Source organism: Eschrichtius robustus, chromosome 4, assembly GCF_028021215.1.
Source record: "Eschrichtius robustus isolate mEscRob2 chromosome 4, mEscRob2.pri, whole genome shotgun sequence".
Classification (NCBI taxonomy): domain Eukaryota; kingdom Metazoa; phylum Chordata; class Mammalia; order Artiodactyla; family Eschrichtiidae; genus Eschrichtius; species Eschrichtius robustus.
The window spans coordinates 100643512-100668348 of record NC_090827.1 but is presented as its reverse complement, the minus strand read 5'-3'; the positions used below and the strand labels follow the sequence as shown (position 1 = coordinate 100668348).

The 24837-nt window shown below is 39.6% G+C and overlaps 1 protein-coding gene and 1 long non-coding RNA gene across 3 annotated transcripts in view; both read left to right on the top strand.

Moving 5' to 3' along the window:
* LOC137764233 (uncharacterized) overlaps positions 1–17796 on the top strand; it is a 74763-nt gene extending 56967 nt beyond the window's left edge. The window contains exon 3 of the long non-coding RNA XR_011073939.1: positions 17561–17796. This is a non-coding gene — a long non-coding RNA (uncharacterized lncRNA). The remainder of the gene's footprint in view (positions 1–17560) is intronic.
* A 666-nt stretch (positions 17797–18462) lies between these two features.
* Positions 18463–24837, top strand: part of PI4K2B (phosphatidylinositol 4-kinase type 2 beta) — a 31804-nt gene continuing 25429 nt past the window's right edge. For both annotated transcript variants that reach the window (XR_011073938.1, XM_068543139.1), the window contains exon 1: positions 18463–18913. Coding sequence is in view for 1 of the 2 variants with exons in the window: in XM_068543139.1 (XP_068399240.1) it covers positions 18601–18913 (313 nt within the window). In the remaining variant the exon portion in view is untranslated. The remainder of the gene's footprint in view (positions 18914–24837) is intronic.

Genomic DNA, 24837 nt, shown 5'->3' with positions numbered 1-24837 from the left:
GATAGTAAACATGACTCACTATTAATAATAATTTTCCACCGCACGTCCAGAACAATCCATCCAGAGAAAATTGGAACTTCTTCTTTGCTGAGGTCCAGTCCCATCAATTTGATGCTCATTTTATAGAAAGGCCATTGAGCAAAATTAATGTACCCAAACAAATAGAGTTTGTCCTTGTAACTGATTCCGAGTATGACAGGAAACAAAAGGGCTGCCTTAATGGCCTCCTCTGAGAAATTTATTTTCAGAACATTGAGTTATTTTCTTCTACTTGACCAGATTGGATTAAAATTTTTATTAAAAAAAAAAAAAAGAAAGGAAGAAAAATAAAACTTAGTTGTCTGTTTCATAGAAATCACTTAGAGATCTAGCTTCATTTAAATTCACTTGTTATTGTCCAAATCAAATAATGTTATAATCTTTGGGTTATTTTACTTCTTTCCATTTGACACTGTTTTTCCCATTTCCTTCACACTGCCCCCAGCATGTTTTACTCCCAGCCTCTTAACCTGAAAAAGAAAATCTAGAGCCACCATATGCCAGAAATGAGGGAGACTGAGCCTCTTTAAAATACTACTATACCTTGCCAGGAGGTAACACTTTACACTATTATCCAAAAACTCTGGCCATCCTTTTTCTGCGGTATTGGACAGATCAGTGAGGGTACCTGCCTCACTCTCAGTCCCTGGGGAAAAAAAAAAAAAAAGGCCTCCCCCACAGCCTCTGGAATGTTCTTTTCCATGTGATCTGCCTGTCTCCTGACCTCCTCCATCACAACCAGTTGGACCAATTGGGAAGCTCTATCCAAACAGGAAGGGTAGGAAGAAAAGACACCAACCAGAGTGCCTTGGTCAGAAATTAGATCTAGAAAGTATGAAGAGAGAATCAGCTGGGTTCAAGAAGAGATTCTGAAAACTTGCAAAGAGAAGGCATGAGTGAGCCCGTGTTACTCGTAAACAGCTGCCACAAGGTCAGGAAGGTGTGGACAGATGGGAAGTTGTTCGTGGGTAGTAACAGGAGAAGAGCAGAAGAGATGGGGCAGAGCTGAATCAGCAGAATGGCAGGGAATTGGTGACTCCTTGCTGCTGAGGTGCAAGGAGAGAAGCTAGTTCCTTATCAGGTTTCCCTCCAGTTCAGCTGGACCGCAGCTTGTAAACCCAAATAACATTTAGGATTATATTGTAAGTATCTTGGGAAGCCACAGAATATATAAGCAGAGGGGGAACACAATTGGAAATGCAAGTTAGGAACATCACTCTGGCTGCTCTACAGAAAAGAGATTTGGGTGGAATGCCTCGCTGATACCTTGGTTTGCTTGTCAAATACCTTTTCCTCCCTTACCTCTTTCAGACAGAATTATAATTTGGTCTGGTGTACATCTATTCAGGGTGATTCAGGATAATGGGATCATTTTCCCAACTCCAAGGGTAACTTCTGATTGGTCCAAGTCAATATGATGGTCCCATTCTCCTTGTTAGTGATTGGTTCCATACTAGACATGTGAACCAGTTCTGACTAATGAGCTTTGAGGGGAGGCCTATCGTGGGAGACTTCTGGGAATGGCATCTTCATTTGTAGGAATGCTCTAGGAGACAGTACCTTTCTGCTTCTGGATGTGGCTGTGTCTGGCTATGAAGCTGCTGACAACACCTGCAGTCATCATTCACCCATGAGAGTGGCAGCCTGAGAGTGAAGCCAACAAACTAAGCGTGGATGAGCTAAAGGATGAAAAGAACCTGGGTCTCTGGTGACCCTGAGTGAACCAGCTCCCAAACGTGCCCTCTTGTTGGCCTTTCTCCTAAGTCAGATAATGAATTTCTTTTAAACCAATTTGAGTTAGGATTTCTGTTTTTGCTGCTTATGACTTCTTAACTATTTAGGGGGCTAGAGTACAAGTGAGAGTCCAATTAGGAGATTGTTGGAGTGGTCAAGACAGAGATGATGATGAACAAGGGTGGCAGTGGTGAAGAGAGAGAGAAGTTGATGATTCAAGAGATATTTCAGAGGTGGAATCAATAGGGTGAGGGGTGGATGAATGGAAGCATGGTTAGATTAAATCATTAGGAAAGTTCCATGCCATATCCCATGTTGACAATGTCTGTCTTAGTCTATTTGGGATGCTGTAACAGGAATACCATACGCTGGTGGCCCATAAACAATAGAAATTGATTGGAGGCTGGGAAGTCCAAGATTGTGGTGCCAGCAGATTTGGTGTCTGGTAAAAGCCTGCTTCCTGATTAATAGGTGCCCATCTTTTCACTGTGTCCTCACATGGTAGAAGAGGGCAAGAAAGCTCTCTAGGGTCTTTTTAAAGAGTATTAAATCCATTCATGAGCGTTCCACGCCCACAACCTAATCACCTCCCAAAGGCCCCACTTCCAAACACCATCATATTAGGGATTAGATTTTAACATACGAATTCTGGGGGAAACGCATCTATGGCAATTACTTAATAGTTTAATATGCCTTAGAAAATTTCTTGTGGACCAGAAATGATTGCAGTTGTACTTCTGAGGTTCTTCTGCATCTCATTCATTGGCCAACAGTACCAACTCTGTGATAGAAGTTAAAAATAGTATCAGCGTATAAGTTTGTTTGTTTGTTCATTTGTTTTTTAATCTGTGCCAGAGGCCAGAAGTATAATTCTGGGAGCAGAAACGACTTTGCAGCCACTCTCCAGTGTTTTCTCAGAACCAAGAGTAACAAATTCCAATTGCTAGAGCTTCCTTAAACAAATAAAGATTTCCTTTATTCTGAGGCCAGCTTGACAGGAAAGCCTAGCAGAGAAGCAGTCTCCAGAAGCGAGTGGCCAGAGGTCATTTTAGTGAAGCCGGGGCGTCTTTGTGGGTAGCTTGGACAGTTCTGGATATGGTTACATGCATGTGCATCCTGTCATCTGACTGCATCTGGACCCTTGCAGGTGGGCCTGTCACACACCCAGTGAGGAAGGGACTGTGTGAGGAAGCTCAGGGCACATTCAAGACACCCCAAAGAGTTAATGGAACCACATTCAGCATATGGTGCTTCATAGGCAGATCTTCTGGCAGATTTCCATCAACAAAGAGCTTTCATTGTGAGGTTTGGAATCATGGTCTTTTCATCCATGGAAAAGCATTAAATCTGGTCATGTATAGGAAGAAATTTTCCTTATCTTTTTTTTGACCACTTCTTAGGTTTGCTCAGTGGTTTCCTTTTTTTGATAGTTACAGATTCCAGGAAAGCTATGCTAATAGACACATTGAGGTTTTGGTAGGGGACCTTCCATCTAATAATGACAGATGCAAGTTATTGTGATGGGGTTTTACAGTGAGTTGAATAGTGTCCCCTGTTTAAAAAAAAAAAAAAGAAAATATCATGTCCATTCAAAACCTCAAAATGTGACCTTATTTGGAGATAGGGTCTTCGCAGATGTAATGAGTTAAGACGAGGTCATCCTGGATTAATGTAGGCCCTAAATCTAATGGCTGGTGTCCTTATAAAAAGAGGAGAGGACAAGCAGAGATACACAGAGAGGAGCAGGATATGTGATGTAGGAGCAGAGATTAGAATGATGTGTCCACAAGGCCAGGGATTTCTGGGAGGTACCAGAAGCTGGAAGAAACAAGGATGGATTTTCCCCAAGAGCCTTTGGAGGGAGCATGGCTCTGCTGACACCTTGATTTCAAACTTCTTGCATTGAGAACTGTGAGAGAATAAATTTCTGTTGTTTTCAGGCACCCAGTTTGTGATGGTTTGTTCGGGCAGTTCCAGGAAACTAATACAGGCTTCAAAGGCTGAGCCCCAGATCTCTTTGCAGGCCCACACCTGCTGACCCCATTTCTTCCTCTCCACCAGGGGCTTAAGGATAACCTATTTTCCTTTTCTTTCAGCAACTGTCACCACCCGCTCACCTCCCCTCACCCAAGCCCAGCAGCGGAGTGGTACCCAATTTTCCCAGGTCCTCCTTTTCCTGCTGATAAGCTCATAGTCCTCTCTTTGCTGTCATTACTTTTTTTTTACTAATTACTACAGACAGGCAACCACACAAGTAAGAATGTGGGGGAAATTGCAAGGTTCATAAAACTTGTTAAACCACTGCTCTTCTGGTCTATCTTGTTCCTGGAGTTATCTAGCGTCTGCAATTAAATTGGCACTTGGGTATTTTTCCTTTCTGTTAAAACAAAAAACAAACAAAAATTGAATTGTATACTTCTCTACAGTTATAAAATTTTTAAAATATTTCCTAAAATTGATATAAACTGCACAAATCGGAAGTACCAATGCATTTTCATCAAGTACCTATATTTTTAACCACCACCATAGCCTTGTATGCCATGAACCCATCCCCATCTCCAACCAGGATTTTGGAAAAGAAAATCTGGCAACTTTTTGCTTAACTCTCTTCTGAGATGGCCTCTGAGGAACTAGGCTTCTGTCCTTCATGTTCATTCTGGAGTGTGGGGCTGGCCAACCCTTTCCCTCTTTTCTTGTTGAGATGTACCCTTTCCTTTGGGAGCTCTTCTCATTTGGCAGATGTGTTCATCACTGAAGAGGTCGTCATAGCCCTTGACTGACATCTGGGAACTTCGGTTCCCACCATTCCTGATAAGAGTGTCTCACTATGCCTAAAATGTTTGTGCAAACAATATGGTTTATGCTGAACACGTGCTTTGTTTCTAGGGATGTGGAATTTTGGTAGATGCTAGACAGGGGGTGCCTGCATGACTAGCCCCAATAAAAACCTCGGACACTGAGCCTCTAATGAGCTTCTCTGGTAGACAACATTTGACACGTGTTGTCCCAACTTGTAGTCTAGGGAGGTAAGAGTGTCCTGTGGTGCCTCCACTGGGAGAGAGCTCTTGGAAGTAAGGGCCTAGTTTTTCCCAACTTCGTCTCAGGTGCTTTTTCCCTTTGCTGATTCTGCTTTGTATCCTTTCGCTATAATAAGTCATAGATGTAAATATGACTATATGCTGAGTCCTGTGAGTCCTCTTAGTGAATCATCAAACGTGGGGATGCCCTTGGGGACCTCCCAACACAGGCTTTCTCTGTGATATTTGGGGAGCAAATATCAATACTATCAAAGAGAAGTGGAGGGTTGATGGCTTTCACTACAAAGTTTATTTACATAACTCCTTTAAATCTAATTTTACTTATTCATTCATTTGTTCATGAATTTATATGCTTTGTCAAGCACACATTATGTTCTACTCACTCTCCTAGGAACTGGAGGGAGTGAGAGAGAAATACAGAGAGAACATCACATCCTTCCCTGCAAGGAGCTCACAGTTTCACAGCACCTTTGAATAGAGAAATAATTAAACTTCAGTGGGAGAGGTGCCACTGGAGGAAGTCAGAGCAAGGATTTGGGGAGAATACAGGACAGAGACATGGTGATCTCTGCTTAGGAAAGTGGGGACAGTGTTCCAAAGGAATTGACATTAAACTGGGATTTAGAGGTCAGGTAGAGGTTGGCCAAGTGGAGAAGAGGGTAGGGATATCCTGTCAGCAAGAATAAAGCCACAGAGGCATGAAATAACTGGTTCTAGGAATAGGGAGATGCTCAGGATGGCTGCAGCTGGGACGAGGTCAACCGTGGGGTTGATGTGAGCAGTTAGAGCCCAGTCTGGGGGGAATTACATGCAGTGATAATTTCTTTTTTAATAAATTTATTTATTTATTTACTTTTGGCTGCGTTGGGTCTTCGCTGCTGCACACGGGCTTTTCTCTAGTTGCAGCGAGCGGGGGCTACTCTTCGTTGCGGTGTGTGCACTGGCTTCTCATTGCAGTGGCTTCTCTTGTTGCAGAGCGTGGGCTCTAGGGGCACAGGCTTCAGCAGCTGTGGCACGTGGGCTCAGTAGTTGTGGCTCACGGGCTGAGTTGCTCCGTGGCATGTGGGATCTTCCCAGAGCAGGGCTCGAACCCGTGTCCCCTTCATTGGCAGGCGGATTCTTAACCACTGCGCCACCAGGGAAGTCCCTGCAATGGTAAATTTTTAGGTTTGTTTTTGTTTTTGTTTTTTGGTGAGCAATGGGATAACATTAGAAGTTAGTGACTGTCCATTAACAGATGAATGGATAAAGAAAATGTGGTGTATATATATATATATATATATATATATATATATATATCTCAATACAATGGAATATTACTCATCCATAAAAAAGAATGAAATAATGCCATTTGCAGCAACATGGTTGGACCTAGAATTTATCATCTTAAGTGAAGTAAGTCAGACAGAGAAAGACAAATATCACATGATATCACTTATATGTGGAATATAAAAAAAAATGATACAAATGAACTTATTTACAAAACAGAAATAGATTCACAGACATAGAAAACAAACTTATGGTTACCAAAGGAGGGGAGGGATAAATTAGGAGTTTGGAATTAACAGATACACACTACTGTATATAAAATAGATAACCAACAAGGACCTATTGTATAGCACAGGGAATTATATTCAGTATCTTGTAATAGCCTGTAATGAAAGAGAATCTGAAAAAGAATATATATATATACATATATATAACTGAATCACTTTGCTGTACACCTGAAATTAACACATTTTAAATGAACTATACTTTAATTAAAAAAAAACTATACTTTAATAAAAAAAAACTATACTTTAATAAAAAAAACTATACTTTAATAAAAAAAAACTATACTTTAATAGAAAAAAAAAAGAAGAAGTTAGTGACAATGATCAGAACTGTGATTTAGAAAGAACCTTCCATTGGTTTCCTAAGTGAAGAGAGGCTGTATAATAGAATGGCTAAAAGGGTGGAGCCAGACTACTGGCGTTCCAACATTAACTCTGCCACTTACAGCTGGGTGATCTGGGACAAATCACTTCACCTGTATATACCTTAGTTTCCCCACGTGTAAAGAGGGGATAATAAGAACCCCTGCCACAGTGAGCTGTTGTGAGGGTATATAAGCTAATAAACTCAAAGCATGTGGAACAGCATCTGGTTCTCAATAAGCTGTAGCTTTCATTATCACTGCATAAAAGCAGCATTTGTTTCACAAGCATTTTATCTGCATGTAAGTTTTTGGGAACAGATTCTGCTTAAAGCAAGATCCAGTATTAGTATAAGATAAATTTGGGAAATGACAGAAAACTGGGAATCAGGATTTTCTTTAATATATCTGTATTCAAATCACAACATATACATGTAAATATTGAAGTGGAGCAGAATACAAAGATACAAAGTGCTCTTCTGGAGGATCTTTGTGTTTCTTCAAGACAATGATAATTCCCCATGAAGTAAAAGCCCACTGCAGCTAGCTAAACATAGCCAATATAGATTATCAACCAAGTGGCTATTATCAGATTTATAATATTATGGTATTTATAATATATCAGAAAGGCTAGTGTTCCTTCTGTTTTCCATGGTTACACATGGCATATCAGTTGAATCATAACCTTAAAAATCAACCTCATCTAATTAAGACATTCACCTAAGTCAAGTAGTCTTTGTTTCTTTTTTCCCCCATTGCTATAAAAAACCTTGTAATGCACTAAAATCATTTTAATGTAACTTTTTAGTAAAAAAAAAAAAAACACAAAAATTGAAACAGTGCCAAAAACATATACAGAAGTAGAAGCTCCAGAATTTTCATATAGAAGGGATTTAGAAGTAACCAGGTATTCGGAACATTCTTATCCCATAGCCTAATAGCTATCACTTTCACCCTCAATTCTGTCTTTGAGCGTTTGACTATTGTATTAGTTTCTTGCCGTTGTTGGCATTCCTTGGATTCCATGGCTTGTGGCCACATCACTCCAATCTGCGCCTCATCTTCACATCTGCCTGAAGTGTGTCTTCTCCTCTTCTGTCTCAAACTTCCCTGTGCCTTTCTTTTATAAGGACACTTGTCATTGGATTTAGTGCCATCTGGGATGATATCATCCCCAAATCCTTAACTTAATTACATCTGCAAAACCTTTTTTTCCAAATAAGATAATATTCACAGTTTCCAGGGATTTGACAAGGACATTATCTTTTGGGGGAAATCACCATTCAACCCACTACAACCACCCTGTATGAAATAGCACCCACCCATTTGTACTACCATCATTCTGTACTCCTCACCCTGCATTATTCTTTTTCATAACATTTGTCATCATTTCACATTCTAATATTCTCTTGGCTACTTTTTATCGTTTATCTCCCCCAGGAGAATGGAAGCCTCATGAGAGCAGAGGTGTGTTCACTCCTCTCTTCCCAGCACTACAATAGCACTTGGCGCAATTTATTTGTTGAATGTATGGAGGAACTAGGAAACTTTCTTGAGTCCATGTTTGCTCAGTAAGGATGGTTTTCTACTTAGGGGTGAAAATAAAGATCATTTGGGGTACCTTGGAGGAAGGAGGGTTGTTGATGGAGCCCAACCAGTACCACTAGCGAAAAGCAGCAACCAGATTGCTGAAAAAAAAAAGATCAGAAACTTCAGGTGGGATTTTACTCCAGCCAAGTCTCTTCCCTGCCCCTGGATTCTCTTTCTTAACCCTTTTTCCTGATCTTGGCCCCTCTTATATGCTCTCATAGCAGCCTGTACTTCCTCCACATAGCTACAGCATACTGTATTGTAACTGCCTGTTTATTTGTTTGTAATTTCCATCTCATCATACTCTCCCTTACGGCAAAAACCTTGAGATCTTTGCTGAGTTCTGTGAGTTGTTCTGGCAAATTACAGAACCTGAGGAGGTCATGGGTCCCCCAAATTTATAGCCAGTTGGTCATAAAAGGGGGTGGCCTGGGGACCCCTGAAGTGTAGCTGGCATCTGTAGTAAGGACAGTCTCATGGAGAACTGACCCCTTAACTTGTGGGATCTGTGGTAACTCTGGGTGGTTAGTGGCAGAATTGAATTGTAGTATGCCAGGTGGTGCTGGAATGCCTATCCTGAATCTTCCAATGGCTCCTTGCTCCGGGGTGTTAAAAAACCTGAGGCTCTCAACAAAGACTGGATTTGAAATACAGATGTTGACACAGCCTCCATTAACAAAAGCCCCATCAAATAGCAGCAGCGCTCTGTGTCTTTTCTTATTAAAGGAGCATTATTTTACGGGTGATGGTGACATCGGACATGGTGCATTTAGGCCTGTGTTAGGATGTTCTGAATACATAGGTATTGTAGAGTGATGTTGTACGAGTGATGCCAAGTTTCATTTAAAGATCTTGCATCTTCTAAACCCTGACTCTTATTGAAGAATGGACTCCTAAGGGAATATTCCATGGGAACAAAATTAAGAAATATCTGTGAGAAATACTGGAGGCAGCAGAGCCTTAGAATTCAAAACTGAGATGCTGACACAGGGATATATTTTACCATGTTTACGAGAATTGAAAAAAAGTCTGCTTTGGCTGATTGATTTGGTAATAAACATTGGCTTTACCGATCAACTTTTAAGTTAGATTTTTTACATACATTGAATGAGCCAAATCTGCAGTTCTAAAGTTTTGGCAAAAATATACTTAAAACTCATGATAAGATAAAAACATTTTAACAATAATATTGTATTGCCAAAGGTCTATAGAAATGTTAATGTTCTTATTTTCTCAATTCTGAGTTAAAAAATAAAGTGCCTTGAAATGAAAGAGTTACAGTACAATTATTAATTACTGATAAGTCTTTTAAAAGCCTTTTTGGTATACTTCCCAGAGATTGACAAAGTGAATAACTCAAACAAAGGAGGACCTAAATGAATTGCCTTATGATAGATCATAAAAAATAATTTTTGATGATAGAGTGCTATATGACTTTTAGCATTTATCTTGGAAGATCAAAGATCTGAGTGACATTGCTATTACAAAGTATTCACCATAAGCATCTATTTATTTGAACATATTTTCTCAGTGTTTATAAAAACTAAAACTATGAATAGAACTGATGCTGAATCCTGTCTTATCTAGCAATAAGTAATATTCCTCTACTAACATGTGAACTATGGACAAAAAAATAGCACCATTCACCTCACTAAAAGATACATTTCCATAAAAATATGTTATAGGAGATTATATCAGACTAAGCCTTTTATAGATAAAAGTTATAAACTTTGGATAAAATATAAAAACAATTATTTGAAGACGCTGGAAAGTAACCAAAAGCTGGCAGGCAGGATTTTAAGGGATGGCTACTCTTCAAAGAACTGAAATATAATGAGTGTGATTTATGCTCATACATCTTTTTATCTGAGGGCACTACTCTGTCTGCACTGTGAAAAGCAGCGGGAACTCAGAAAGCCACAATCTTAATGGCTTAAGGAATTAGAGAATGGAGCCTGGGGCTCCCAGAGCAGCTGAAAGTTGAGGATGAAACTCCTGAAAAGGAAGGAGTAATAGAGGGAGAGAGCTCCAAAATCTACACATACACTCTGCCCAAATCCTTGGTTGACGCATGAACTCTGTGTGCATAGGATAAAAGTTAACTACAGTAAGTTCCCTACATACGAATCTTCAAGTTGCCAGCTTTCAAAGATGTGAACGTGTATTCGTGTCCAATCACGTAAGTTAGTTCACGTGTCTGCTGTACATTGTCACGTGCGTGCATCCTCTACAAGTGGTTGCGCTTTTGTGTATTTTACTGTACAGTACTGTATAGAGTACAGTAGTACAGTATCTTTATTTCAAGCCCAGGATGTCCGGAAGCAAGCGTAAAAGCAGTGGTGATGTAGCTGGTACCGCTAAGAAGCTCCAGGAATTGGAGGCCCAGAGAAAGGATGAAGAGAGACAAGAGGAAGAAGTAACTGCAGAACCGAAGAGATTCACAATGCAGGAAATGGCAAGGGGATTTTCTTTATGTGAGGAGGCATTGTTACTTTTGGAGGCACAGGACCCGAACGTAGAACAGTACACGAAGTTTGCAGTAGCCGTTCAGAATGCAATCCAGTGCTACCGTGTCATCTACAATGAGAAAAAAATAGCTACCCAGACATCACTGGATCGTTTTTTTCAAGAGGGTAGATAGAATTGAATCCAGCTAGGACCCAGAACCTGTGCCATCAACGCAGGCGTGAGTGAAATTGCACCTTGCCCTCTGTCTCCTATTGCTGATGATCCTTCAGCTCTACCATCCCCACCTCCTCTTCCTCCTCCAGTCAGTAACTCTTCTTGCCTGTTCACTCGATGCCAGCCCTGTAATGCCAGCTGTTGTTCTATACTACTGTACTTTTCAAGGTACTGTACTGTAAGATTAAAAATGTTTTCTTTATATATATATTTTTTTTTAATTAATTAATTTATTTATTTATTTTTATGGCTGTGTTGGGTCTTCGTTTCTGTGCGAGGGCTTTCTCTAGTTGTGGCGAGCGGGGGCCACTCTTCATCGCGGAGCGCGGGCCTCTCACTGTCGCGGCCTCTCTTGTTGCGGAGCACAGGCTCCAGACACGCAGGCTCGGTAGTTGTGGCTCACGGGCCTAGTTGCTCCGCGGCATGTGGGATCTTCCCAGACCAGGGCTCGAACCCGTGTCCCCTGCATTGGCAGGCAGATTCTCAACCACTGCGCCACCAGGGAAGCCCTCTTTATATTTTTGTGTTTGTTCATGTATTATTTGTGTGAGAAGTATTATAAACCTATTACAGTACAGTACTATATAGCCGATTGTGTTAGTTGGGTACCTAGGCTAAGTTCGTTGGACTTACAAACAAATTGGACTTATGAATGTGCTCTCGGAACAGAACTCATTCGTATGTAGGGGACTTACTGTACATGCAAGAATACATCAACAATTATCAGAGGAAGATAACAGAATCTAGAGGCTCTACAATGTATCACCTACAATATCCAGTACACAATAAAAAACTAACAAGAATATAAAGGAACAGGAAAGTTTTGGGTTTTTTTACTTAATTTTTATTGGAGTATAGTTGCTTTACAATGTTGTGTTAGTTTCTGCTGTACAGCGAAGTGAATCAGCTATACATACACATATATCCCCTCTTTTTTGGATTTCCTTCCCATTTAGGTCACCACAGATCACTGAGTAGATTTCCCTGTGCTATACAGTAGGTTCTCACTAGTTATCTATTTTATACATAGTAGTGTATATATGTCAATCCCAATCTCCCAATTCATCCCATCCCTCCTTTCCCCCCTTGGTGTCCATATGCTGTTCTCTATGTTTGTGTCTTTATTTCTGCTTTGCAAATACGTTCATCTGTATCATTTTTTAGATTCCACATATAAGCAATATTATACAATATTTGTTTTTCTCTTTCTGACTTACTTCACTCTGTATGACAGTCTCTAGGTCCACGTCTCTGTAAATGGCACAATTTCGTTCCTTTTTATGGCTGAGTAATATTCCATTATATATATGCACCACATCTTCTTTATCCATTCCTCTGTTGATGGGCATTTAGGTTGCTTCCATGTCCTGGCTATTGTAACTAGTGCTGCAGTGAACATTGGGGTCCATATATCTTTTTGAATTATGGTTTTTTCCAGGTGTATGCCCAGGAATGGGATTGCTGGGTCATATGGTAGTTCTATTTTTAATTTTTTAAGGAACCTCCATACTGTTCTCCATAGTGGCTGTATCAATTTACATTCCCACCAACAGTGTAAGAGGGTTCCCTTTTCTCCACACCCTCTCCAGCATTTATTGTTTGCAGATTTTTTGATGATGGCCATTCTGACCAGTGTGAGATGATACCTCATTGTAGTTTTGATTTGCATTTCTCTGATAATTAGTGATGTTGAGCATCTTTTCATGTGTTTGTTGGCCATCTGTATGTCTTCTTTGGAGAAATATCTATTTAGGTCTTCTGCCCATTTTTTGATTGGGTTGTGTGTTTTTTTGATATTGAGCTGCATGAGCTGTTTGTATATCTTGAAGATTAACCCCTTGTCAGTTGCTTCATTTGCAATATTTTCTCCCATTCTGAGGGTTGTCTTTTGGTGTTGTTTATGGTTTCCTTTGCTGTGCAAAAGCTTTTAAGTTTAATTAGGTCCCATTTGTTTATTTTCATTACTCTAGGAGGTTGGTCAAAAAAGATCTTGCTGTGATTTATGTCAAAGAGTGTTCTGCCTATGTTTTCCTCTAAGAGTTTTATAGTGTCCAGCCTTACTTTAGGTTTTTAATCCATTTTGGTTTATTTTTGTGTATGGTGCTAGGGAGGTTCTAATTTCATTCTTTTACGTGTAGCTGTCCAGTATTGAAGAGACAGTCTTTTCTTTTGTCTGTTCTTGTCTCCTTTGTCGTAGATTAGGTGACCATAGGTACGTGGGTTTATCTCTGGGCTTTCTATCCTGCTCCATTGTTCTATATTTCTGTTTTTGTGCCAGTCCATACTGTCTTGATGACTGTTGCTTTGTAGTATAGTCTGAGATCAGGGAGCCTGATTCCTCCAGCCCCATTTTTCTTTCTCAAGATTGCTTTGGCTATTTGGGGTCTTTTGTGTTTCCATACAAATTGTATTCTAATTCTGTGAAAAATGCCATTGGTAATTTGATACGGATTGCACTGAATCTGTAGATTGCTTTGGGTAGTATAGTCATGTTCACAATACTGATTCTTCCAATCCAAGAACATGGTATATCTCTCCATCTCTGTTTGTGTCATCTTTGATTTCTTTCATCAGTATTTATAGTTTTCTGAGTACAGGTCTTTTGCCTCCTTAGGTAGGTTTATTCCTAGGTAATTTATTCTTTTTGTTGCAATGGTAAATGGGATTGTTTCCCTAATTTCTCTTTCTGATCTTTTGTTGCTAGCGTATAGGAATGCAAGAGATTTCTGTGCATTAATTCTGTATCCTGCAACTTTACCAAATTCATTGATTAGCTCTAGTAGTTTTCTGGTGGCATCTTTAGGATTTTCTATGTATAGTATCATGTCATCTGCAAACAGTGACAGTTTTACTTCTTCTTTTCCAATTTGGATTCCAAGGAACAGGAAAGTCTGACTCATAGTTCAGAGAAAAGGTAGTTAGTAGAAACTGACTCCAAGATGACTCAGATGTAAGAATTAGCAAAGACTTTTTTTTTCACTGAAGTACTGTTGATTGACAATGTTGTGTTATTCAGGTGTACAGTAAAGTGATATATATTCTTTTTCAGATTCTTTTCCATTATAGATTATTATAAGATACTGAATATAACTCCCTGTGCTATACTGTAAGTCTTTGTTGTTTATCTATTTTATATATAGTAGTGTGTATATGTTAATCCCAAACTCCCAATTTATCCCACCCCCTTTCCTTTCCCCTTTGGTAACCATAAGTTTGTTTTCTATGTCTGTGAGTCTATTTCTGTTTTGTAAATAAGTTCTTTGTATCATTTTTTTAAGAGTCCATGTGTAAGTGATATCATATGATATTGGTCTTTCTCTGACTTACTCCACTTAGGATGATAAATTCTAGGTCCATCTATGTTTCTGCAAATGGCATTATTTCATTCTTTTTTATGGCTGAGTAATACTCCATTGTGTATATATATATATATATATATATATATATATACCACATCTTCTTTATTCATTCATCTGTTGATGGACATTTAGCTTGCTTCCATGTCTTGGCTATTGTAAATAGAGCTGCTATGAACATTGGGGTGCATGTATCTTTCCAATTATGGTTTTCCCTGGATATGTGCCCAGGAGTTGGATCGCTGAATCATATGGTAACTCTGTTTTTTCTTCTTTAAGAAACTTCCATACCGTTCTCCACTGTGGCTAGAAAAGAGTTTTAAACAGTTATTATACATATATTCAAGGACATGAAAAAGTATATGGTCAAAATAATGAATTAACAGAAAAACTCAGCAGAGATATAGAAATTCTAAGAAGAGAGAGAGAGAGAAATGGAAATTCTAGAACTGAAAAGTACAAAATTTGACATAAAAAATTCACTGGGTAGTCCTAACAGCTATTTAGAAATGGCTGAAGGGTTGGCAAACTTAGAAACAGATTAAAAGAAATTATCCAATCTGAAAAACAGAGATAAAAACTGTTGAAAAAAATGAACAGAGCCCTAGTGGCGTTCAAGACAATATTAAAGAGCCTAAGATACATGTAATAGGAATCACAGAAAGAAAGGGAAGAGAGAATGGGGCAGAAAATTTTTTGAAAAAATAATGACAGATTTCCCCAAATTTGGTAGAATACATAACTTTAAAAATGAATAAATCCAGCAAAACCCAAGCAGGATATATAAAAAAAGAAATTCATACCACAAACATCATGGTCAAACTATTGAAAACCAGATAAAGAGAAAATCTTAAAGGCAGCTAGGGAAAAATGACATAGTAGAAATTGAGTGGGTGGGTAGAGGGACAGGATTCAGAAACAATGAAAGCTAGAGGACAATGGAATCATATTTTTAAGAGCTAAACTTGGAGCAGGGGTAGGGGGCAACATCAATCCAGAATTCTATATGCAGAGAAAATATTCTTTGAAAATGATAGTGAAATAAAGATGACTTCAGAGAAACAAAAACTTAGAATTTATGAATTACAAGAAATGCTTTTTAAAAATTATTCAGAGGGAAGGGAAATGATATTAGATGAAAACTCAGATCTATGGGAAGAAATAAAGGGCATTGGAAATGGTAAATATGTAGGTAAATAGAAAAGAATATACATTTAAAAATTTTATTTAAAAGACGTAATTGTTTAAGGCAAAAATAGTTCACTGCATTTAAACATAGGTGGGGGGCTTCCCTGGTGGCACAGTGGTTAGGAATCCGCCTGCCAATGCAGGTGACACGGGTTCGTGCCCCGGTCCGGGAAGATCCCACATGCCACAGAGCGGCTAGGCCCGTGAGCCACAACTACTGAGCCTGCGCGTCTGGAGCCTGTGCTCCGCAACGGGAGAGGCCGCGACAGTGAGAGGCCCGCGCACCGCGATGAAGAGTGGCCCCTGCTCGCCGCAACTGGAGAAAGCCCTTGCAAAGAAACGAAGACCCAACACAGCCAAAAATAAATAAATAAATAAATAAATTTATAAAAAAAAAAAAGAATGTAGGTGGGCCTAATGTATATGAAAGCAATCATGTAAAGGATGGAGGATAAATAGAACTACACTTTTGCAAGGTTCTTACATTTTACATCAGTTACTACAATATGAGGTCATGTGCATTGAGACACTTTAAGCATGCATATGCTAGAGTAAGCACTAAAAATTAATGTAAAGAAGTTTAGTGGAAGGTCAATAAAGGAATGAAGATGAAATATAAACAAATATTGATTAACCCAAATGAAAGCAGGAAAGGAGAAACAAAAGAACAAAAAAGGGATGAAACAAATAGAATACAAATTGCAAATAATAATAGACTTAACATCCAACAATATTAATCTTACGTTAAATGTAAATAGACTAAAAACTCCAATTAAAAGGCAGAAATTATCAGACTGGATTTTTTTTTTTTAATCAAGAACCAACTATAGGACTTCCCTGGTGGCGCAGTGGTTAGGAATCTGCCTGCCAATGCAGGGGACACAGGTTTGAGCCCTGGTCCAGGAAGATCCCACATGCCGCTGAGCATCTAAGCCCCGTGCGCCACAACTACTGAGCGTGTGCTCTAGAGCCCGCAAGCCACAACTAGTGAGCCCATGTGCCGAGACTACTGAAGCCTGCATGTCTAGAGCCCGTGCTCCGCAACAAGAGAAGCCACCACAACAAAGAGTAGCCCCCGCTCGCCGCAACTAGAGAAAGCCTGCTCACAGCAAGGAAGGCCCAACATAGCCAAAAAAAAAAAAAAAAAGAACCAACTAGACTCTATCTACAAGAGACACATATTTAATATAAAGATACAAAGAGATTGAAAAGAAAAGGAAAAAGATTTACCAGGCAAACAGTAAACATAAGAAAGGTGGAGAGGTTGTATTAGGTGGAGAGGTTGTATTATTATCAGACAATATAGAATTCAAGCCAGGAGTATTAAGAGAGATAAGGAGGGGCAGTTCATGAAAGAAGGAAAGAGAGAGGGGCGGGGGAGAGAGAGAGAAAGGAAGGAAGGAAGGAAGGAAGAAAGGGAGGGTTAAATAATCAGGAAGACTTGAAAGCCTAACAGAAGACATAAAAATCATACATATATATGCACCTAATAACACAACTTCAAAATGCATAAAGGCAAAACTCATCAAACTAAAAGAAGAAACAGACAAATCCACATTCACAGTTAGATTGTAATATTCTCCTTTCGGAGAATGATAGAACAACTAAATTTAAAAATTCATAAGGATATAGTTGATCAGAATAACACTATCAATACCGAACTGAATTAATATTTATAGAAAAAAATTGACAGTTACATAACTACTCAACTGCAGAATACACATTCTTTTTTAAAGCACACATGGGATGTTCACCAAGGTAGATAATATGGTGGGTTATGAAATGAGTCTCAATAAACTCCAAAAGGTTGAAATTTTAGTGACTCCTTTCTGTCCACAACAGAATTAAATTAAAAATCAGTAATAATATCCAGGAATCATTTTGCAATATATACAAATATTGAATCATTATGTTGTATACCTGAAAGTAATATAATGTCATATGTCAACTACACTGTAATTAAAAAATAATATCTAGGGCTTTCCTGGTGGTGTAGTGATTAAGAATCTGCCTTCCAGTGCAGGGGATGCGGGTTCGAGCCCTGGTCCGGGAACATCCCACATGCCACGGAGCAACTAAGCCTGTGCGCCACAACTACTGAGCCCACGTGCCACAACTACTGAAGCCTGCGCGCCTAAAGCCCGTGCTCTGCAACAAGACAAGCTACCACAATGAGAAGCCCATGCATTGCAACGAAGAGTAGCCCCTGCTCACCGCAACTAGAGAAAGCCCGTGCGCAGCAATGAAGACCCCACACAGCCAAAAATAAATAAATTAAAAATAAATAGTGTATATGTGTCAATCGCAATCTCCCTAAAAATATATCTATATAATAATTTTAAAATAATATCTAGAAAATAATATCTAATCAGCTAGAAGAAGAGGAAGTCAAATCCCAGTTAAGTAGGAAGAAGGAAATAATAAAGAACAAAAGTCAATAAGCTAGAGAATAGATAATCAATGGAACCATAGATGGCTTTTTGAAAAAATTTAAAATTTTTATAAACTTCTGGCCATATTAGTCAGTAGAAAAAAAAAGAGAAAATGCAAAATACCAAAATCAGGGATGTTTGAAAAAAATGACAAGGTCCTGGCTCTCGTGGACTTCTGGTGGGGGAAACATGTACATTGTCATACAAAGAAATATACAGGTATAGACGGTGGTAAACTCTATGAGAATTCTGCAGGGGAGGGAGAGGCCCATTGGGGTTGGAGAAGGGCACCTCTGCAGAGGTAAGTTAACTTCGACCCCTGCGCTCCACGAGGAGTAACGTCAGCCCCTCCCGCAGTCTTTGCGGCCCCTAGGAAGCAGGTGGCGGCCCCGCCCCGCGCGCCGCGCCCCCGCGATCTCAGCCGCCCCGGCCCTTCCGCGCAGGCGCGGGATGGGCGCGAGGTGGGGCTCGGCCGGCGGCTGGGCGGGGCAACCGCCGGGCGGACGCCGAGCGGGACCACCCCCTGGAGAGGTGCTTTCGGTGCCGGTTCCCCGCGATGCCGAGGCCAGATCCGGACGCGTCGCCTCTGTGAGTCGGTCTCAGCGCGGAAGGCACAGAGGGAGGCCATGGCGGAGCCCTCCGAGCCCGGGCGGCAGGCGTCCGCGGGCGGCGGGAGCCTGGAGGAGGAGGACGAGGAGGACGAGGAGCGGGAGCCGCTGCTGCCGCGGATCGCCTGGGCCCAGCCGCGGAAGGGCGCTCCGGGGGGCGCCGTGAGGCTGGAGAAGGCTGCCGGGGAGGAGGGCGCGGCCTCCCCTAACCAGGCCAGTGACCGGGAACTGCTGCTCCTGCCCAGGGATGCGTCTTTCTCTTCTTCCCTGAGTTTGGGGTGCCTGCGGAGCTCGCCCACCGACCTGGATCGGAACCGCCCCGTGGGTTCAGGTGCGATCCGGCTCTTCCCTTCCCCGGCGCCCTCCCAGAGCGCCTGTCGCCGCCGCCGCTTAGCCCCCCACTCAAGCCCCTCCTTGGGTCCCTACCCCCGGCTTCTTTCGCTGTCTCCCGCTAGCCCTTGCCTAGTAGGAAAGGCTCTTCGCCGGGCATCAGGTCCGGCGCACAGGCCGAGGGTCAGCCGCTGGTCACACCTTGGACACCGCGCCTTTCTCTCCTGCTCCCCCGTTTACTCGCACCTTTTCCAGGGACTATAAGCTGCTTCACCTGAGGCCCGGGGTTGTCATTTAACACTGATCCTGGAGGCCTCCCCTAAGAGTGAGCCTAAACTTTTGGAATCAGACAGGAAAATTTAACACTGTAAAATGACGTAAGTTGTTTGCTCAAGTTTGGACTTGAGTTTTGGGTTAAGAACCCTGAACTACCAGGAAAGTTGGTGAATTTGCAAGGTGGATGACAGCCGAGAGACAGAGAGCAAGAATATCCGGTTGCCACTGGGACACGTTTCAAAAACTTTTTGAATTAAATATTGTTACTGTAACATTAGCCAAAGGGGGCAGAAGCAGTTGAATTTCTGTACCTGCTCTCTCTCTTGCAAAGTTTCCTTTCCTGAGTCATTTCTATTTTTATACTTTAAAAAGAAAAAGAAAAAAATTGTTTCACTCTTAAGCAGACTGACAGCCTCACGTGAAAGAGGATAATTGAAATGATGTTGAAAGGTATGCGACTGCAGGCATTGATATTTATTGATAAATCGAATTTTTTGGCATGATCGAGTCAAATAAGGCTAATTGGATAGTGAAATAGAATAGGCTTGTAAGAGTCCTAGGTAGAGCTGAGACAGGCTAGTTTGTAAAATGGCCGTGATAACACCTACTTGCTGGTGGTAAGGATGGTTTAAATGACCAGGTGTGTGCATTGTGCCTGGAGTTCATTCCACACGTGAGCTTAAAGAAAAGGCACAGAAAATGTAGTTTTCATTAATGCTGCTTAAGTTTTTCTGGAGTGGTTAGATTTTACATGTCCTGCTATTAGTACACTAAGGGGGCTTCTACAATTTAAAGAATTCTGGATAGAGTAGGTTATTCCAGTTGTAGTTGAATTTATGGTCAAATATTCTAGACTAAATAAATCAGAGCAGCCCAAGGGAAGCAGACTTTAATGAATAAAGCTTTAACAAACCTGTCTAATATACAGGTCGGCTAGCTACCATTATGTTAGCTTTTGGATGCATTGACAGTACAACATTTAACAGAACAAACAAACATGCATTTGCAATCAAATCACAAATGGATCCACATTCACCCAGCTACATTGATAATATGGGTATATATTACCTAGAAACCGATCTGTGAAGTAACTAAGATTTGTGCGGCTAGCTTGCCTTTTTCTACCCAAAGTTACCTGTGTAGCTAGATTTTAAAAGAGCCTAAAACCTTGAAAATATATTTATTCTATGAAGGTGAGGTTTTGTAAACAAATGATATTTAGGCTAGGGAAAGTAAAAGTGGAGATAGAGTATAATATTTGAATACAAATGGATTATTAAAGAGAATTCCAACCTTTTGAATGGCAGTAACTTACTTATATCACAGTTTACAGTTTGCTAAGATCTTTTTTTGTATATTTCATTAATTCTCACAATAGCACAGCAAGTTAGTTGTTATTTACCCCCATCCTGAGTGTGAAGACTGAAAATGAATGAAAACTGTAATGACTAGTAGTTGATAGAACTTCAGAGGTAAGCCAAAGTCAAGGTCCAGGAAGTGGAAAAGCCAGACTGAACCTAGTTTTTTCATGTCCTACAGTTTTTCCATTTTGCTGTAGATCCCCAAGTGTTATAAAATAATTGTTAACTTTTGTTTACTTATTATGGAGGTCTTATTTTTAATGGATTTAAAAATAGTTTTGAACCGTAAAAACTATTTTTAAAATTTCAAACCATTCTCCTAGAAAGTTCATAATTAATTTAACTAGATGATTAAGTTTAGTTATTTTTTGAGTCCATTAACTTGCTTTGTCCTTTACCATCCAATTTCCATGAAGCCACCTCTCTAGTTCCAAGATATTCTTGCCTTTAGATTAATATTAACGTCATTTATGATGCTTAACTATTTTGTTTATGCAAACAGGAGCTTTATGTACTTTACCCAGTGGAAGAATGTCATATGTCTGTTATCTTTACTTGAACAAGACATGTGACAAAGTCTAGAACCAGCATAAACATAGTGTTGTTGGATCAATGTCAAAAGGATTAGTGGCATTCCTTGTTCCAGTTGTCATTTTAATCAGTGAGTTGAAGAGTAGTAAAGATGATAATAGTTAATACCCACAAAACAGTACGTGCAGGGCATAGTTCTATGTGCTTCACATATATTAATTTATAACCAACCCTATGATGTGAGCACTATTTTTTATTTATTTTCATTTTAAGGAAGCACAGAGAGGTGAAGTGAAGGTCCCAGTTAATATAAACCAGAGGCACTTATCAATTTTGTTGGAGAGCCTGGCAATTAGAGAATGGTACTAGAATTCACAAAGAGCTTCCAAAGTAAAAGAGAGTGTGTGTTTATAAGCCATTTAATGGTTCATGGTGGCTTATAAATGTACGAACAAAATAAAATCATTTAAAAGTAAGGAAGAAATATGAGAATGGGAAATAAGAGCAATGAAATAAATAAGATGGAGGCTGGAATAAGAGTACGCAACATTAACATCACACACTCGATACAGGCAGCCCACAAATTTGATATTTAAGATATTTAAGATATTTAAGATTAAGATTACTGAGCAGCCAACTTGAGAGAAACACAGTCACTTGCAAGACAATCACTCTGTCCATAAACAGACTAGTTATTTGAACCAAGACAAAACTGGCAAAGGATAAACTGTCATGTATTCTCTTGGAGAAGAGATTATATGCTGAGTAATATCTTGGTAATAAAAGTGTTGAATTTCACAGGAGTGTTTCTTACAACTTCCCTGAAGTTCATTTCAGTAGAAGTAATTCTAGTGGGTGGTGGTATCAGTATTGCTAGGTCTAGATTCAAGATGCTGATAGTCTGGCTTAATTTAGAGGAAGGTGTTAGAAGAGTGGATATCCCATGGATCTTGACAATCCTCCAAAGCTGAACTTTTGAAAGGTAGTGAGCAGCAGTGTGTTGGAGATATTCCTCAACCAATAATTAGAATACACTTATTCTTGTTTTCCATTTATTGCAGAGATCCATCATTCAGCAAATGTTTCAGTGTCTATGGGGTGCCAGTGGAAATTGAGACCTTGGGGAAACTGTGGTGGCCAGATATCAAATGGATGTCCAGTCACGAGCCTTGTCCCCATGTAACCTTATAACCTAATGGAGGAAAGAGTCAATTAAAACAAACAGTTCTAACAGAGGATATATGTGCTTGGATGGGGAAAGCCAAGGCTTCCATTGAGCCATACCCTGGATTTAGGGGCCAGGGAAGGTTTAGCAGAGGAAGTAGCATCCAATTTGAGACTTGAGGATGAATAGCACTGGAACCCCTGAGGGTTCCAGTTTGGGTCAGATCACCAAACTTGTGAGCCAGCTACTTTTATTTTTAGAAAATATTCTTGCCAGTGGGTAAGATATATTCCCAACCCTTAGGTGAGGAAGAGTTCATTTTGATTTATTTATTTAAAATGAGAACTTGATAAGTTACCATGCACACTTATATAAAACTAAATATAAGAGGTTATACAAGGGGTTCTCTTAATCCATTTTCCATTTCTGCTTATCAGAGGATCATCTGTAACCCTTAAGTGTGGTTAAGGGTTTGTTAATAAATAATTCGCAAATTTATTGAGGGTTTACCATGTGCCAGGTACAGTTTTAAGCACTTGGCATATATCACAGGGCAAAACAAAGCTCTCTGCCCTCCTGGAACATAGATCATTTTGTTATAGGATTGCAAGGTGATCAGATGAAGTCGAAGGATAGATAAGAATTAGCCATAGAAAGGAAACTTGGCATATACATCAGAACAGCATGGGCAAAGGTTCAGAGGGTGGGCTGGATGCCTTGTGAAAAGTGTGGAGTTTGAATAGGACTGGAACTTGACTAGAAGGCCACTGCTTCTTGGAGGAGTGCCAAAGAGAGTATACAGAGATAGAACTCACATTCTCAGAAAACTTGAATATTTTTTGATACAGGGACAAATAAAAATCTCATAGTTTACTTCTTAAAAGGGAGAAAGTAATTTTAAAAATTTAAAGAAGATATAGCTAATTAAGCCCTCAGCTATTAAAAATCAAACCAAACAATGACAACAGACCTTCAAACCAAATCTCCGTGGCACATTTATCTTGAAGTGGTGTAACTTTAGGGTGTGTTCTCCAAGTTAAACTCATTGCTAAATACACATTTAGGTAAATAAAATGAAGAAAGTTGTAGAATGTAATTGTGAGTTATGAATCAGAAAAATTACTAAAAAATAATTACTTTGATTTTTAGAATAGTTGATATATAGTCTTTTTTTTTTTTTTTTTTTTTTTTCTGGCGGTAGGTAGGACCAGTTGTCTCAAGTGCCTTTCTGGATTGTGATGGTAAATCCAGACCATTTTCAAAGAATGCCAGTTTTCATGTAGGTAGATAATCTCATTTATCCAAAAGAGTTGCTCAATAAAGGGACAAGTTAAAGAAAAAGGGATTGAGAACATCCAGGCTGATTTTATAGGAATCGTTCTGATCTGATTTTGGTTGAAGCTGAATTATTAAGTATTCAGAGTATGATCCTGGGCTCCGTGAGAGTAACAAAGGCAGGTTCTATGGTGAACTCATAAAGCTTAACCCATAAAGCAATTTGATAACATCTAATAGTAATGTCAAAGTCTGCACACAGTTTCCAAAAGAACTGGAACAGGATGGGAGAGACCAAAAGGGGTCCAAGAGTTTAGCCATTTCAACATGAATTAGTATGACAGGACTCCTAAACAACGATTGTAATACTAGAGTGCTTCTTATTTTGGTATAGTGTCAAGACTGAGAGATATCTCTATTCTCTGCAATGGGTTGCTTGATTCTGGAGACCATATTTTAAAGTGGCACATTGAAAACTGAAGCATGAAACAGGAGGGCAACTCGGATACTGAAAAGCCTGAAAATACTTCCATATGGAAGGAGGCGGAGAATAGAGGAGACTTAGGGGAGCATGAAATGATCTTTAGCTATTTGAAGGGCTATCCCTGGGAAGAGAGGAGTAAGTAGACTTTTGTTTTGCTCCAGATGGCAGGTCTAGGACATTGGGTGAAACTACAGGAAACCTATTTCTGAAAAAGAAAGTTTATATTTGTTTTCAAACAAACACAAAAAGTATGGAAAAAGGAGTGATCTCTCTTTGAAAGTGTTTAAACATTGGTCCAGAGACCACCTGCTTGGCGATGTATTATGGAAAGTACATCAGTACTGTGAGCAAAGTTGAAATAAATAGCTTTTCAAGTTCTTTCTTGTTAAGAGCCCTGATCTAGAAGAAATATCATTTGACTAATGATAATTATTATTGACATATTCTGCCACACAAATATACTTCATTTAATTCATTTAAATGTTTATGAAGAACCCACTAAATGCCAATCCCTCTTCCAGGTGCTAGGGATGCACAGTGAACAAGAAAGACAAAGTTTCTCCCTTCATTCTTAAGAATTTTCATGGAATAGATCTGAAAATAGTATATCAATTGTATAGACATGACTAAAGTACTTGGATTATTTATTCTTTTAAGTAGGTTAAATATGCCCAAGGGCCCTTTTTGTAGTATTTTTCTCAGCATAAACTTTTAAAAATTAGTAAATAATAGTTTTGTTTATGTCTGAATTAAGGAAAATTTTAAATTAAGGAAAGTTTATAGTTTGAATTTTCATAAGATTGACGTGTAATAGCATTTAAATGCCTTTCAGA